The sequence below is a fragment of the Carassius auratus genome, unplaced genomic scaffold (genome assembly GCF_003368295.1).
Source record: "Carassius auratus strain Wakin unplaced genomic scaffold, ASM336829v1 scaf_tig00217410, whole genome shotgun sequence".
Taxonomy (NCBI): Eukaryota; Metazoa; Chordata; class Actinopteri; order Cypriniformes; family Cyprinidae; genus Carassius; species Carassius auratus.
Window position 1 is genome coordinate 25,066 of NW_020529056.1, and position 13,098 is coordinate 38,163.

Below are 13,098 nucleotides of genomic sequence, written 5' to 3' on the forward strand. Positions count from 1 at the left end.
GCTAAAACAGTACGATGACAAATTCTCTTCAAACTTTTAACTTTTATTAATATAAGGAAAATGTTTTATCTGCATTGTTACACAAAAAAATTTCTTTCTTTAAAACTATAGTAGTTCATTGTTAGCCCATTAATTAAAACACATAAGCCATAAAATAGTACAATGGTACAAAATTGGCATTTAAAGATCTAAATTTTATTAACAAAAATGAATAAGATGAATATTGTCACCAAAATAAAAAAGATATTTTCCCCCTTTTAAAACAAATTGTTATTTTGTGGTTCAATGTTTTATTTTAAATGAAAACAGCAACAACGACAAACTCGCTTAGCCGAAATAAAACTTTTATTCACAAAAGGTGTGCTTCTGGATCAGTATCTTGCATCAATCTCAACGTGCGGCAAAAAAAACAATCCCTGTTATAGCCTAAATAGAAGCTCTGCATACGCTTGCACCTGTTAGTTGTTTATATTATATATGAGTTCATTTTGCTTTTGTGCAATAGATAAATCATTTATTTGTTTTAGATTTTTTATGTTTAGATACTTCTTTTTTTATTTTCCTGTGTCCTGCACACACACGAGTCTAGTCCCGCGCCGCTCTCTGTTGCATCGGGTCTCGCGGGAGCAAGTCTGTAATCCACTGCCACTTGACTTGACAGTGCGTGAGCTACATCCTCTTTACAATCTCTAGATTATAAACACGGCATTCTTTCAGCAATGTAACGCAGCAGTAATGTATAAGACTTAACTGTAACCAACAGTAACAGTTGGACTGAAAAATATAAAGCACTTTTTTATTTCATTTGTACCATTTTTCTATCATATTTATCTATGTTTGTAATTTACTTATTTTCTTAGCTGATTTATTCACCTACAAAATTACCCCAGTCATTAATTTTTTTCCCCAAATAGAGCAGTTCAAGTCATCTGGTGATTTTTTTTCCATATCGCAATATACATTGCAGAGAAAAATTATCACAATGTGTGTTGTTTTTTCCAATATCGTGCTGCTCCACTAGTAAGTTTAGTCAAGCTAATAGGCGCAGTAGCTTCTACAGCATGAGCACAAACATGTAGTCCTCCATTGTTGTTGGTGTTACATGACCTAGCGGTGTCTGACTATAGTAGAGAAGTGGGTTGATGACATCATTGTTTAACAAAATATATGGATTGGCAGTACACAAAAGCAAAAACATTTCATGATATGATGTCATTTTCAGATATATCCACTCTGGGACCTAGTTTAAAAAAAATTACTTCACTCTCCCAAAATGCTGGATCCGTCTGGACGAAACACATATACCATACAAAATATTTACATATACAACTAAATGTGTCTTCGCGTGTACGGGGCCTTATTGTGATTGTATTTTGTATGACTGTGTATAACAGATGACTTAATGGAACACTTCCCTCGTACATTTCTCTCCAGTGTGAATCCTCTCATGTCTTTTCAGACTCGATGCACCACTGAATCTCTTGTCACAGTGTGAACACTTGTAAGGTTTCTCTCCAGTGTGAGTCCTCTCATGTCTTTTCAGATTTCCTCTACGAATGAATCTCCAGTCACAGTGTGAACACTTGTAAGGTTTCTCTCCAGTGTGAATCCTCTCATGTGATTTCAGCTCTGTTGACTCATTGAATCGCTTGTCACAGTGTGAACACTTATAAGTTTTCTCTCCAGTGTGAATCCTCTCATGTCTTTTCAGATGTGATAAATTATTGAATCTCTTGTCACAGTGTGAACACTTATAAGGTTTCTCTCCAGTGTGGGTCCTCTCATGTGTTTTCAGCTCTGTTGACTGAATGAATCGCTTGTCACAGTGTGAACACTTATAAGGTTTCTCTCCAGTGTGAATCCTCTCATGTGTTTTCAGACTTGATGACACACTGAATCTCTTGTCACAGTGTGAACACTTGTAAGGTTTCTCTCCAGTGTGATTCCTCTCATGTATTTTCAGATGTGATAAATTATTGATTCTCTTGTCACAGTGTGAACACTTATAAGGTTTCTCTCCAGTGTGGGTCCTCTCATGTGTTTTCAGCTCTGTTGACTGAATGAATCGCTTGTCACAGTGTGAACACTTATAAGGTTTCTCTCCAGTGTGAATCTTTTCATGTGTTTTCAGACTTGATGACACACTGAATCTCTTGTCACAGTGTGAACACTTATAAGGTTTCTCTCCAGTGTGAATCTTCTCATGTGTTTTCAGACTTGATGACACACTGAATCTCTTGTCACAGTGTGAACACTTGTAAGGTTGCTCTCCAGTGTGGATCCTCTCATGTCTTTTCAGATGTGTTGAATCACTGAATCTCTTGTCACAGTGTGAACACTTGTAAGGTTTCTCTCCAGTGTGGATCCTCTCATGTGTTTTCAGATGTGTCGAATCACTGAATCTCTTGTCACAGTGTGAACACTTGTAAGGTTTCTCTCCAGTGTGGATCCTCTCATGTGTTATCAGACTTGATGACACACTGAATCTCTTGTCACAGTGTGAACACTTGTAAGGTTTCTCTCCAGTGTGAATCCTCCCATGTGTTTTCAGATATGTTAACCGACTGAATCTCTTGTCACAGTGTGAACACTTGTAAGGTTTCTCTCCAGTGTGAATCCTCTCATGTGTTTTCAGATGTGTTAACCGACTGAATCTCTTGTCACAGTGTGAACACTTGTAAGGTTTCTCTCCAGTGTGAATCCTCTCATGTGTTTTCAGATGTGTTAACCGACTGAATCTCTTGTCACAGTGTGAACACTTGTAAGGTTTCTCTCCAGTGTGGATCTTCTCATGTAGTTTTAAACTGCTCGCTGAACTAAAAGTCTTTTCAGACTCAAAGCACACGTACTCTCTCACATCAGTATGTATTTTCTGATGTTCTTTCAAACTTTGTAGATGTAAAAAACTCTCACCACACAAATGACATGAATGTGTATTCTTCTTTGCATGAACTTTCAAGTGTTTCTTCAGAAGTGAAGCCCATAAAAACATTTTACCGCATTGATCACATGCATGCTGCTTATCTTGATGATTTGGTTCTTCATTTTCCTCTTTTTCTTCAATGAACTCTGAAATAAAAGTAAAATTATTTATTTTTGGTATATTGTTAAGAGCTGAGAATGTCTGTAAATACACAAATTACTTTTTTGCTTCAGATTTAATGACTTTTACTAATTTAACAGGGAAACCGTGTAAACATTTTTAAGCATCAATTTATCACCGTCACAGCCCTAGTAAAATGTATATATTTTATATACATATATCCACATTTATACATTTATATACAGTAGGTAGACAACCAGAATGGGTAATACCACCGCGGCATGCAGGTTCACATGACCAAAATAAGAGATGTGCTGTGTAAATAAGTTCAGAGGGCGCGCTTGAATACTGCTGTTAATGCGCAATTACCATTTTAGATCTACAAACTTTACTGTACAAGATTTTTTTTCAAACTGAAAACATAAATCTAGGCTATCCGCTACCGTTTTCAAAGCACAATTCAAAACTGTGACATTTCATTCACTGACACTCTACAGGAGGCAGCGCTAAACCGAGAAATCCATGTACTTACTTGCTGGCAACTTGTCAAAATAAAAGCTGGCCGATTTTCAGTTTGTAAATTCTGAAAGTTCAGATTAAAATAATAATAATAGCATTTTTTATAATAATAATATTTTATTTTTTTAAGTTTATTATAAAATAATTGTATATTAATTGACATTAGAGTTTAGCTGCCGTGTTTCTGCACATTGTATTTTTTTGAAGAACGCATCCACAAAAGGAGTTCGCATTCAGAGCCGCACAGAAACGTTCATTTGCATTCGGGCTCTTTTTGCAGATAGCAAGCATCTTAGTCCTAATATTAGCGTTATGTTGTATAAATAAAGCATATTCTACATTCAATTATGAGTTTAATCCCATTAATCAAAAACCTGCTATCAAATGCTCACTCTACTGTTTATTTTATAATAAACTTTATAACGAGAACTTTATAACTTTATAACGAGAACACCATTGTAAAAATTGTGTATTGTTAGGGTTTCGCTGACATTTAATTTTAACTATCTTTCAATCAAAACATAAAAACAAGGAGAGATCACGTGACCCTCCGGTAGCAATGGCTGTGTAGTTCGACTGCTCCCTGACTCGGTATCCTTAATCTATCTGTTCTCAGTAAAATTATCCATGCTTGTTCAGTCTTGGCTGCTCTGATAACGGTGCAACAAATGAAGATGGCAAAACGTCAACTAACATTGGCTTCCCCGGAGAAAAAACGAGTTAAAGATCCTAATTGTGGTCCTGAGGGGGAACTTCGCGCCATTGTTGCTGATGAGTTAAAGATGCACCTTAGCTTTATCAGGGAAATGTTTAAGGAAGAATTTACCCCAATTGCGGATAGACTTGGAGTCCTGGAAGAAGACGTTCGACTGATAAGAAATAATTTTGACAACATGCAGGCAGCTCTTCGCAACGCGAAGAAAGACACCGTGGAAGTGAAGCTAACAGTGGACTCCCTTCAGGATAAGTTGGTGAGAATCGAAGACAAAAGCCGTCAATCCAATGTCCGTTTAGTGGGACTAAAAGAGGGTGTGGAGGGAGATGATCCTCTGCAATTTATACAGAATAATCTTACTAAATGGATACCATCTCTTGGTGGCAAAGTACTGGAAGTTGAAAGAGCGCACCGTATATACAGCGGTAGGCGTGCTAAATCTACCCCTCGTACGTTCATCATCAAGATGCTGCGGTATCAAGATCAGAATGCGATCCTGAATGGAGCCCGTGCCGATGGCCAAATACTTCATAATGGATCTCCACTGCTTTTCTTCCCAGACTACAGCACTCACACTGCATCTAAGAGGAGAGCGATGACATTGGCGAGGAAGAAGCTAACTCAGTCTGGAATTACGTCTTTTTTGCTCTATCCCGCGGTAGTCAAAGTTCCTCACCGAGGGAAGATTTCACTGCTTGAGACACCGGCGGAGGTTGAAAAGTTCGTCCTCAATATGAATCCCATCGCAAAATCTTCCCAGAAGTGAGCAGAGGTCGATTGTTTCACCAGAATCCGAAGAGAAGGAGCATGAATCGGCAGTTCCCATGGAGGACCTTATGGAGACAGATTTATTTTTCTTTTTGTTCATCCGGAAAATTACCGGGGCAGGTGTCGACGGACGAGCCGGAATGCTAGTTGGACGCGTATCCAAAGACTGTTACGTTAAGGGCAGGTAGAAGAGTGTTTAATTCTTTGCTTGCTGCCCGTTCTTTTACTGTTCTTGTTTATGTTTTTCTGTTCCATGCCCAAGTCCGCCCACGCAAGTTTAGTTTAATTTGTTTTATTCATACATTTATATACGTGGTATTTATATGCATTTATTTATTATGTATTATGTATTGCATATTTTCTGATTGTTGCCCACTATCTTTCCTGAGGGTTACTTTTTGTTCCTCCCGCCTCTTTATGTTTGGTCTGCATAGCTATTACTCTTTAAATTATGGCTATACATATATTGTCATGGAATGTTAATGGGTTAAATAGCCCCATCAAGCGGACCAAAGGCTTAGATTATTTAAGATGTAAAAAGGTTTCTTTTGCCCTTATACAAGAGTCTCATTTGAAGTCAGCTGACGTGCATCGCTTTCAAAATAGATACTTTAAAATGATTTCCTCCTCGTCGGCAGTTAATAAATCTAAAGGGGTGCTGATATTGTCTAGGCGTTCTACTAATTTTTCTGTTGTACGTTCTGGTGGGGATAAAGAACCTATGTTGTTGGTTCTTTAAATAATACTAAATACGCTTTTGTATCTGTTTATGCACCCAACGAGGGTGATCCGTTATTTTTTCAAGAATTATTACGTTTAGCTGTGACTTTGCAGGACTGCCTCATGGTGTTAGGGGGCGACTTTAATGCTGTGTTAGATCCTCAGCTCGATAGATCTCATGCTTCTAAAGCTGATTCAAGGATTTCAGGTTGTTTTAAATCATTTTTGTGACATTCTAGCATATGTGATGTTTGGCGTTTACAAAATGATGGTTCCAGGGATTATACATTCTTTTCAGATCGTCATAAAAGCTACTCAAGGATCGACTATTTACTTATGTCTCCCTCTCTAATTCCCTATATTAATAAAGTGGATATTCTGCCACTTCTTTTATCTGATCATTTGCCATTAATTTCTACTTTAACTCCTGTACCATTAAGCTCCAGACATAATCGCTGGAGGTTTAATACCTCCCTGTTAAGGACTGTACATTTATGGAAGAATTACGCAACTCTTTGAAGGAATTTTTGCAGATTAACAAGGATTCCGCTTCTAACCCCCAAGTATTGTGGGAAACCACTAAATGTTTTGTTAGCGGTAAATGTATAAGTTATTCATCATTCAGTAAAAAGCATAGAGAGAGTCGTAAAATTTAATTAGAAAAACAAATTGATCTACTAGAGAAGGAACTAAAAGGTACATTTTGTGAGACCAAAGCCAAAGAACCTATTGATTTAAATAGAATATTTGAATCCTATTTATAAACATTTGTACACATCAGAATCCAGCACTGACCCAACACCCAACAAATTTTGATTTATTCCTTAAACATTTAGATATTCCCAAATTAAATGATTCTCAGCACGATATATTGGACAGCCCTTTGACAATTGAAGAATTGAAGTCTGCCCTGGACTCCATGAGCAGTAATAAAGCCCCTGGGTTAGATGGGATTCCCCCGGAGCTATTGAAAGCATTATGGGACATAGTGGCTCCCTTGATAATTAACTCTTTTAATTCTGCTTTAGAAAAAGGGGCTCTGCACAGGGACCAAAATACAGCTTTAATAACTTTGGTTTTGAAGAAAGGGAAGGATCCACTTGAGTGCTCTAGTTATAGGCCAATTAGCCTTCTATCCACAGATTCAAAGCTGTTAGCAAAAGTCTTGGCCTTAAGATTGGATCGGTGTGTTGGAGACTTGATCAAGTATGATCAGTCAGGTTTTTTAAGGGGGAGATTTGCTGCGGACAATATTCATAGGCTTCTTCATATTATTCAACTAGCAGACCTATACAGCTTCCTCTGCAGTCCTTTCTTTGGATGCAGAGAAAGCATTCGACAGAACTGAGTGGAACTTTTTGTGGTCTGTCCTGGAACGTTTCGGGTTTGGTTCTTTTTTCGTGCAAGCTGTCAAAACTATCTATTTTAATTGTTCAGCCAGAGCTCTTACTGGAGCTCATATTTCTCCTTCCTTTCGTCTCGGCAGGGGCACTCGCCAAGGATGTCCCCTGTCACCTTTGCTTTTTAATTTATCATTAGAGCCTTTGGCCCAAGCAATTAAACAATGCTCTGCAATAGTTCCTATTAGATGTATGAATACGTCTCATAAGATTTCACTCTATGCTGACGACATTCTGTTGTATTTATCAAATATCACAGATTCGGTTAAAGAATGCTTGAAACTGTTTGATACATTTGGCAAACTGTCCGGTTATAAAATTAACTCGAGCAAATCCATACTTTTACCCCTTAACTTAGCAGCCAAATCAGAGATTCAGGCCTTACTTACTATGGTTCCAGTCAGCGACCAGTTTAATTATCTTGGGATTAAAGTTTTTTGTTCGCCATCTCGCATTTCTAAGTGGAACTACCAGTCTCTTATGGATAGGATTTCCAGCAATCTTCTGTGTTGGTCTCCACTCTGCTTGGCTATTCATGGTAGGATAGCAACTATTAAGATGAATATACTTCCGAGGCTGAGCTTTTTATTTTCAACTTTACCTCTGGCACCACCTACTGGTTATTTTAAAGAGCTTCGTACAGCAGTAACAACATTTTTATGGAATAATAAACGGCCTAGAATTCGATTTAAATCTGTGCACAGGCTAAAACCTCATGGAGGCTTATCGTTACCATATTTTTGGTCCTTTTATTTAGCATACCAAGTGAGACCACTTAGGACATGGATGGATGTTGACTCCCCTGTGCCATGGCGGGCCTTAGAGACTAATATTATTTACCCATTGTGTCTACAGGATTTACCTTTTACTGGAATACCTAAGAAAGCTCTGGAAAAGTTTGGTCCAATTATATGCCATTCTATCAAAACATGGAGAGTGGCAGAAAAGATCATGGGAGCTTTGGATTCCTACTGTGACTATGGACTTAACCTTTATGGACTTAAGTCCTTTCAGATTTTAAAAGATGAATTCTCTCTTCCAGGATTTTCATTCTTTCTGTATCTAAGATAAAGATCTGCGCTAAAAGCATATGGAGCACCCTGGTCGAATAAATATCTTCTCATCTTATGATAGACTGGATAGATTCCAGTATGGCTTTTAAGGGTATTGTTAGCATAATTTATAAATCGCTTGTGGTACGACAGTACTCGAACATTCTGACTGAGGACTTCTCGGGAGAGTCAGCTTAACACTTTGATCGATTGGGACATTGTCTGGGGGAATTGTTTTGCTACCTCAAAAAAATCTGGCTCACCAAATGATACATTATAAATTAATTTATAAGGTATATGCCACACCCTGTTTACTATATAAAATGAAAAGAAAATCTGACCATTTTTGTCACTTGTGTAATAATGAAAGTTTAGGTACATACATGCATATGTTCTGGGACTGTTCTCAAATTGAGTCAGTTTGGTCCTCAGTCCAGGACATACTAACAGAACTTCTGAAGATTCCAATCCGAAAGGACCCTCTGATTTTTCTTCTGCTGGATGATTCTTCGTTGTCACTGTCTGTCAATCAAAGGAGGATTCTGTCCATTTTCCTTACTGCTGCTAAAAAGGTTCTCCTAAAAATGTGGTTGGAACCAACTACCCCACCTATGGTCTTATCTGGGATGTCATATCTACTGGACATTGCCCATCTGGAGTGCACCACAGCTAAAGTGCTCGGAGCCAATAGAAAGACAATACAATTTGGTTGGACCTTATTGAGAACTTTATCAAGAAGTTTTTGCATTATCCTTCTAAGTTTTGGTCAATTTTATTTTAATTTTCAGTCATATGTATCTATTTTATGTATTTATATTTAGTCTTACGGTTATGGGTGATCTTGGGCTTTGTTGTAAATAGTTAATTACACAAAATGTTGATAAACAAAGAATCGCAAAAGAAAAACATAAAACATTATTTACTCCGTTTGTTATCTGCGAAGGCATTTGTTAACATTTTCCCTGTGTGTTAACATCAGTAATTATGGTTGTAGAGTGTCTGACTTGACTCAATGTATTTTGCCCCCGCCCCCAAACATATGATTCGACTATCAGTCAAATATCAGCAGATTCGAAATTCCGATTCGACTAAGAAATCCTTAGCCGGGAACACCAACTAATATTTATATAAGGATGGATTCTCTCTTCCAGATTTTCATTCTTCTGTATCTAAGATAAAGAGCTGCGCTAACATAAAAACATTAATTTTACTCCGTTTGTATCTGCGAAGCATTTGTTACACATTTTCCCTGTGTGTTACATCAGTAATTATGGTTGTAGAGTGTCTGACTTGACTCAATGTATTTTGCCCCGCCCCAAACATATGATTCGACTATCAGTCGCATATCAGCAAGATTCGAAAATTCCGATTCACTAAGAAAATCCTTTCACCTTAGGGGTGAAAAACTTTTGGAATTTGAAGATCAAGGTAAATTGTACTTAATTTGTGTACCGGGAAACATACAAGTATCTTCTGTTGCTTACGAAGGGCAGAACTAAATGGAAAAAAAATTATATTTCAACAAAATAAGACAAATTTGCCCATCTTCATCATGTTCAAAAGTTTTCACCCCCCAGCTCTTAATGCATCTCGTTTTCCTTCTGGAGCATCAGTGAATGTTTGAATCTTTTTAAATAGTTGTGTTTGAGTCCCTCAATTGTCCTTAGTGTGAAAAGATGCATCTTAAAATCATAAAGTCACTGCTGGAAAGGGTTCAAACATGCAAAGATGCTGGAAAACTGAAGAATCTGCAGGACCTTAAAGATTTTTCTGAAGAACGCTGCTCAGTTTAACTGTTCAGAACTAACAAGGGACTCATGCACAACCATCACAAAACAGAAAGACAGTCAAGGATCATCAGGTAACAGAACACAGTATTAAGAACCAAGGGTTCCCAACTTTGAGTGGGTTATTTAATAATTTCAGCAATTTTTTTGTCTTGTGGACTAAATGTTAATACTTTTATGTACAATATCCTACTCAGGACAGTACTAAATAAAAAATAACCTGCATTTAGTATGATCTCTCTTATTTTTTGAAAATTACTCATATTTTCACAGATTCTGCAAGGGTGCCCAAACTTTCGATCCCCACTGTATATATCTCGTCACGATCATCAGCTGGAGTGACCATAAACTCCAATAGTGGGGGAAACTCCACTCAGGACTTTGAAAATAATGACAGTTTCACTCCTAACAGGATTCAACAGGAATCTACGCATTGTACATGCACTGGGACATACTGGGACATTACTTTTACAGACCAGACACTTTAGAGAACCAATGCAAGTATCCACTTGTCAACTATTAAGATGCGCTTCTAGGCTTTGACCCCTTTTAATTAAGGTGATGAGATTCTTCGATGGTTCTTAACAGGTAATGAATTGGTTTGTGAGTAAATACTGCCATGACGCTCCACTGTCTATTGCGCGTGAGCGCTCACTCTCGCTCTCTCTCGTTGCAGTTCGTTCGCTCTCTCTCTCTCTCTCTATCCATGCTTTCCTTGCGTTGACATTTATGTTTAATGTGTGTACGTTTGTGTCAAGTCAGATGTTCCATGTTGCCCTGTAGTGTAGTTTAACCCTTTAACTGTCACCCTGTCCCGTACACGGAATGCCTACATTTACTTCACTATATTACTCTCAAAAATCTACACACACACGGATAAAAAGCTACATGTTTTCATTTCGGTTCATTCTTGGTTTAAAAAAATATTGGTAACACTTTAGAATACTGTTTCTTACTTACTACATAAGTAATATGGAATTATTGAAGAACTAACATGTGATTATTCATTAACACTTAACTCACTACTGTTAAAGGAACACTCCACCGTTTTTTGAAATAGGGCTTATTCACATTATTTCCTACATTTAGATAGGTGGGCAAATGCATTTTTGTGTCCGTGCATGCATTGTTTTAGTTTGACTGGGTCGGCGTTAGCTTAGCTTAGCACAATGAATGGAATCCTTTGTTGCCAGCTAGCATGGCCTGAGTAAAAGTGATCAAAAAATTAAAAAAACCCACCTAATTACTTCTTGTGGCCTGCGTATTCACAACGAGTACAAATAGCGATCCAGATTAACACTAGGCGATTTCCTAGGCAGATATTGACTTGGGACTATATTATGGGGAAGCACAGGCGAAGCACTGCTGCTTAGGCGAAGCACTGCTACTTCGGCGCATAGATATCACGCAACACATGAAATCCCACGACTTCCGTCAACATACCGGCGTGAATAGTAGCTGCCTGGCTATTTTCCTTACAGTACACGAATGGCGATGAACATGGCTGATTTTGAGAGAGACGAAGAGGGTGACTTCTCAGACAGTCAAGAACCAGAACCATACCTATTTGAACCAGAGTTTACAGAAGACGAGCTGCGTGCTTTGGAAATAGAACGACAGGAGGAGGAGGTTGCGATCGCTCAACAGCCTGAGGACGTGAGGATGAGAGCCAACATGAACTGGTGGTGTGAATGTGGGGGAATATGCCAATCTATGCCGACGGAAATAGAGTGTCTGTGCTGTAGAGAGTGGGACATGTTTTTGCCATTGATGACCAGGCTCAACACGTCAGATCAAGATGAGCGTGCCCGAAGTTGTGTCACATCTACAGAGGATTTCACGGCGCTGATCCATTCTGCAGTAACGTTAATCGATTTTTTTTTTTCGGTGTGACAAAGTGAACTGGAAAAAACACCCCACGCCGAATGGACCAAATGGACAGCTGTCCACAGAGTAAGTGATTATTTTAATCATGACACATGTATAGATCGACCCATATTATACCTGTATTCACATAGAGTTGATGTTTTCATGTGTTGCGTGATATCTCTGCACCGAAGTAGCAGTGCTTCGCCTAAGCAGCAGTGCTTCGCCTGTGCTTCCCCATAATATAGTCCCAAGTCAATATCAATACAATACATTAAAGGACAACATCATTTGATCTAAAGGTATCAAACCCACTGTAAAATATACAGAATATTATTCAGTATAATGCAGAATGCATTGTTTTTCAGATGATGCCTTTGTTGTTTTTATATACATTATTGAATCAACTGTTTTATATAATATACTCACTTCAATTAAACTGACACAGTTTGAGATAAAGGTATCAAACCAACTGTATTATATTCTTTATAATGCACAAGAAATGTTTTTTAGATTATGCTTTTATTGTTTGTATAGTTTATATTTTATTAAAGGATACTGCAAGCACTTTAATTTATCACCCTTTATTCATACTGCACAAAAAGTGGTTTAATAACATTGAATGTTACAAAATAGTCAAAGGAAATTTATATGAAAGACATAAAGGAGGAACTTCGCCTATTAATAAAAACCCATGGGTAACAAGTCTTCAGTGCCGCAGTCTACACCTAGTCTTTATATAAAAACACCCACAAATGTCTCCACAGAAATTATCCAGGTCCCCACCCGATAAGTAAAACTTTGTACCCGATAAGTAAAACTTTGTAAGCCTAATGTAACGTTACCACAAACAGTCATTAAAGATGAACGAAGAACATAAAAATAATTTAAAAAAAGTAAAATAAATAAGAATAAACACCAACCTCCTTGTTCCTCTTGTTTTATTCTCCAGGTTTCTGGTTCCTCTGGTTTTATTGTGCAGGTTTCTGGTTCCTCTTGTTTTATTCTCCAGGTTTCTGGTTCCTCGTGTTTTATTGTGCAGGTTTCTGGTTCCTCGTGTTTTATTCTCCAGGTTTCTGTTTCCTCTTGTTTTATTCTCCATGTTTCTGTTTCCTCTTGTTTTATTCTCCAGGTTTCTGTTTCCTCTTGTTTTATTCTCCAGGTTTCTGGTTCCTCGTGTTTAATTATCAAAGATTCTGGTTCCTCGTGTTTTATTTCTGTTTCCTCG

The 13,098-nt window shown here is 37.8% G+C and overlaps 1 protein-coding gene across 1 annotated transcript; it reads right to left on the reverse strand.

The window, feature by feature from the left end:
* Nucleotides 1-256: 256 nt before the first annotated feature.
* On the reverse strand, nt 257-12,841 carry LOC113100924 (zinc finger protein 271-like). Its single transcript, XM_026265413.1, has 2 exons — nt 12,794-12,841; nt 257-3,069 (listed from the first exon to the last, which is right to left on the reverse strand). Exon 2 carries the CDS (start codon nt 2,990-2,992, stop codon nt 1,400-1,402), a length of 1,593 nt encoding a protein of 530 aa, XP_026121198.1. The 5' UTR covers nt 2,993-3,069; nt 12,794-12,841; the 3' UTR covers nt 257-1,399.
* Between the last annotated feature and the right edge of the window lie 257 nt (nt 12,842-13,098).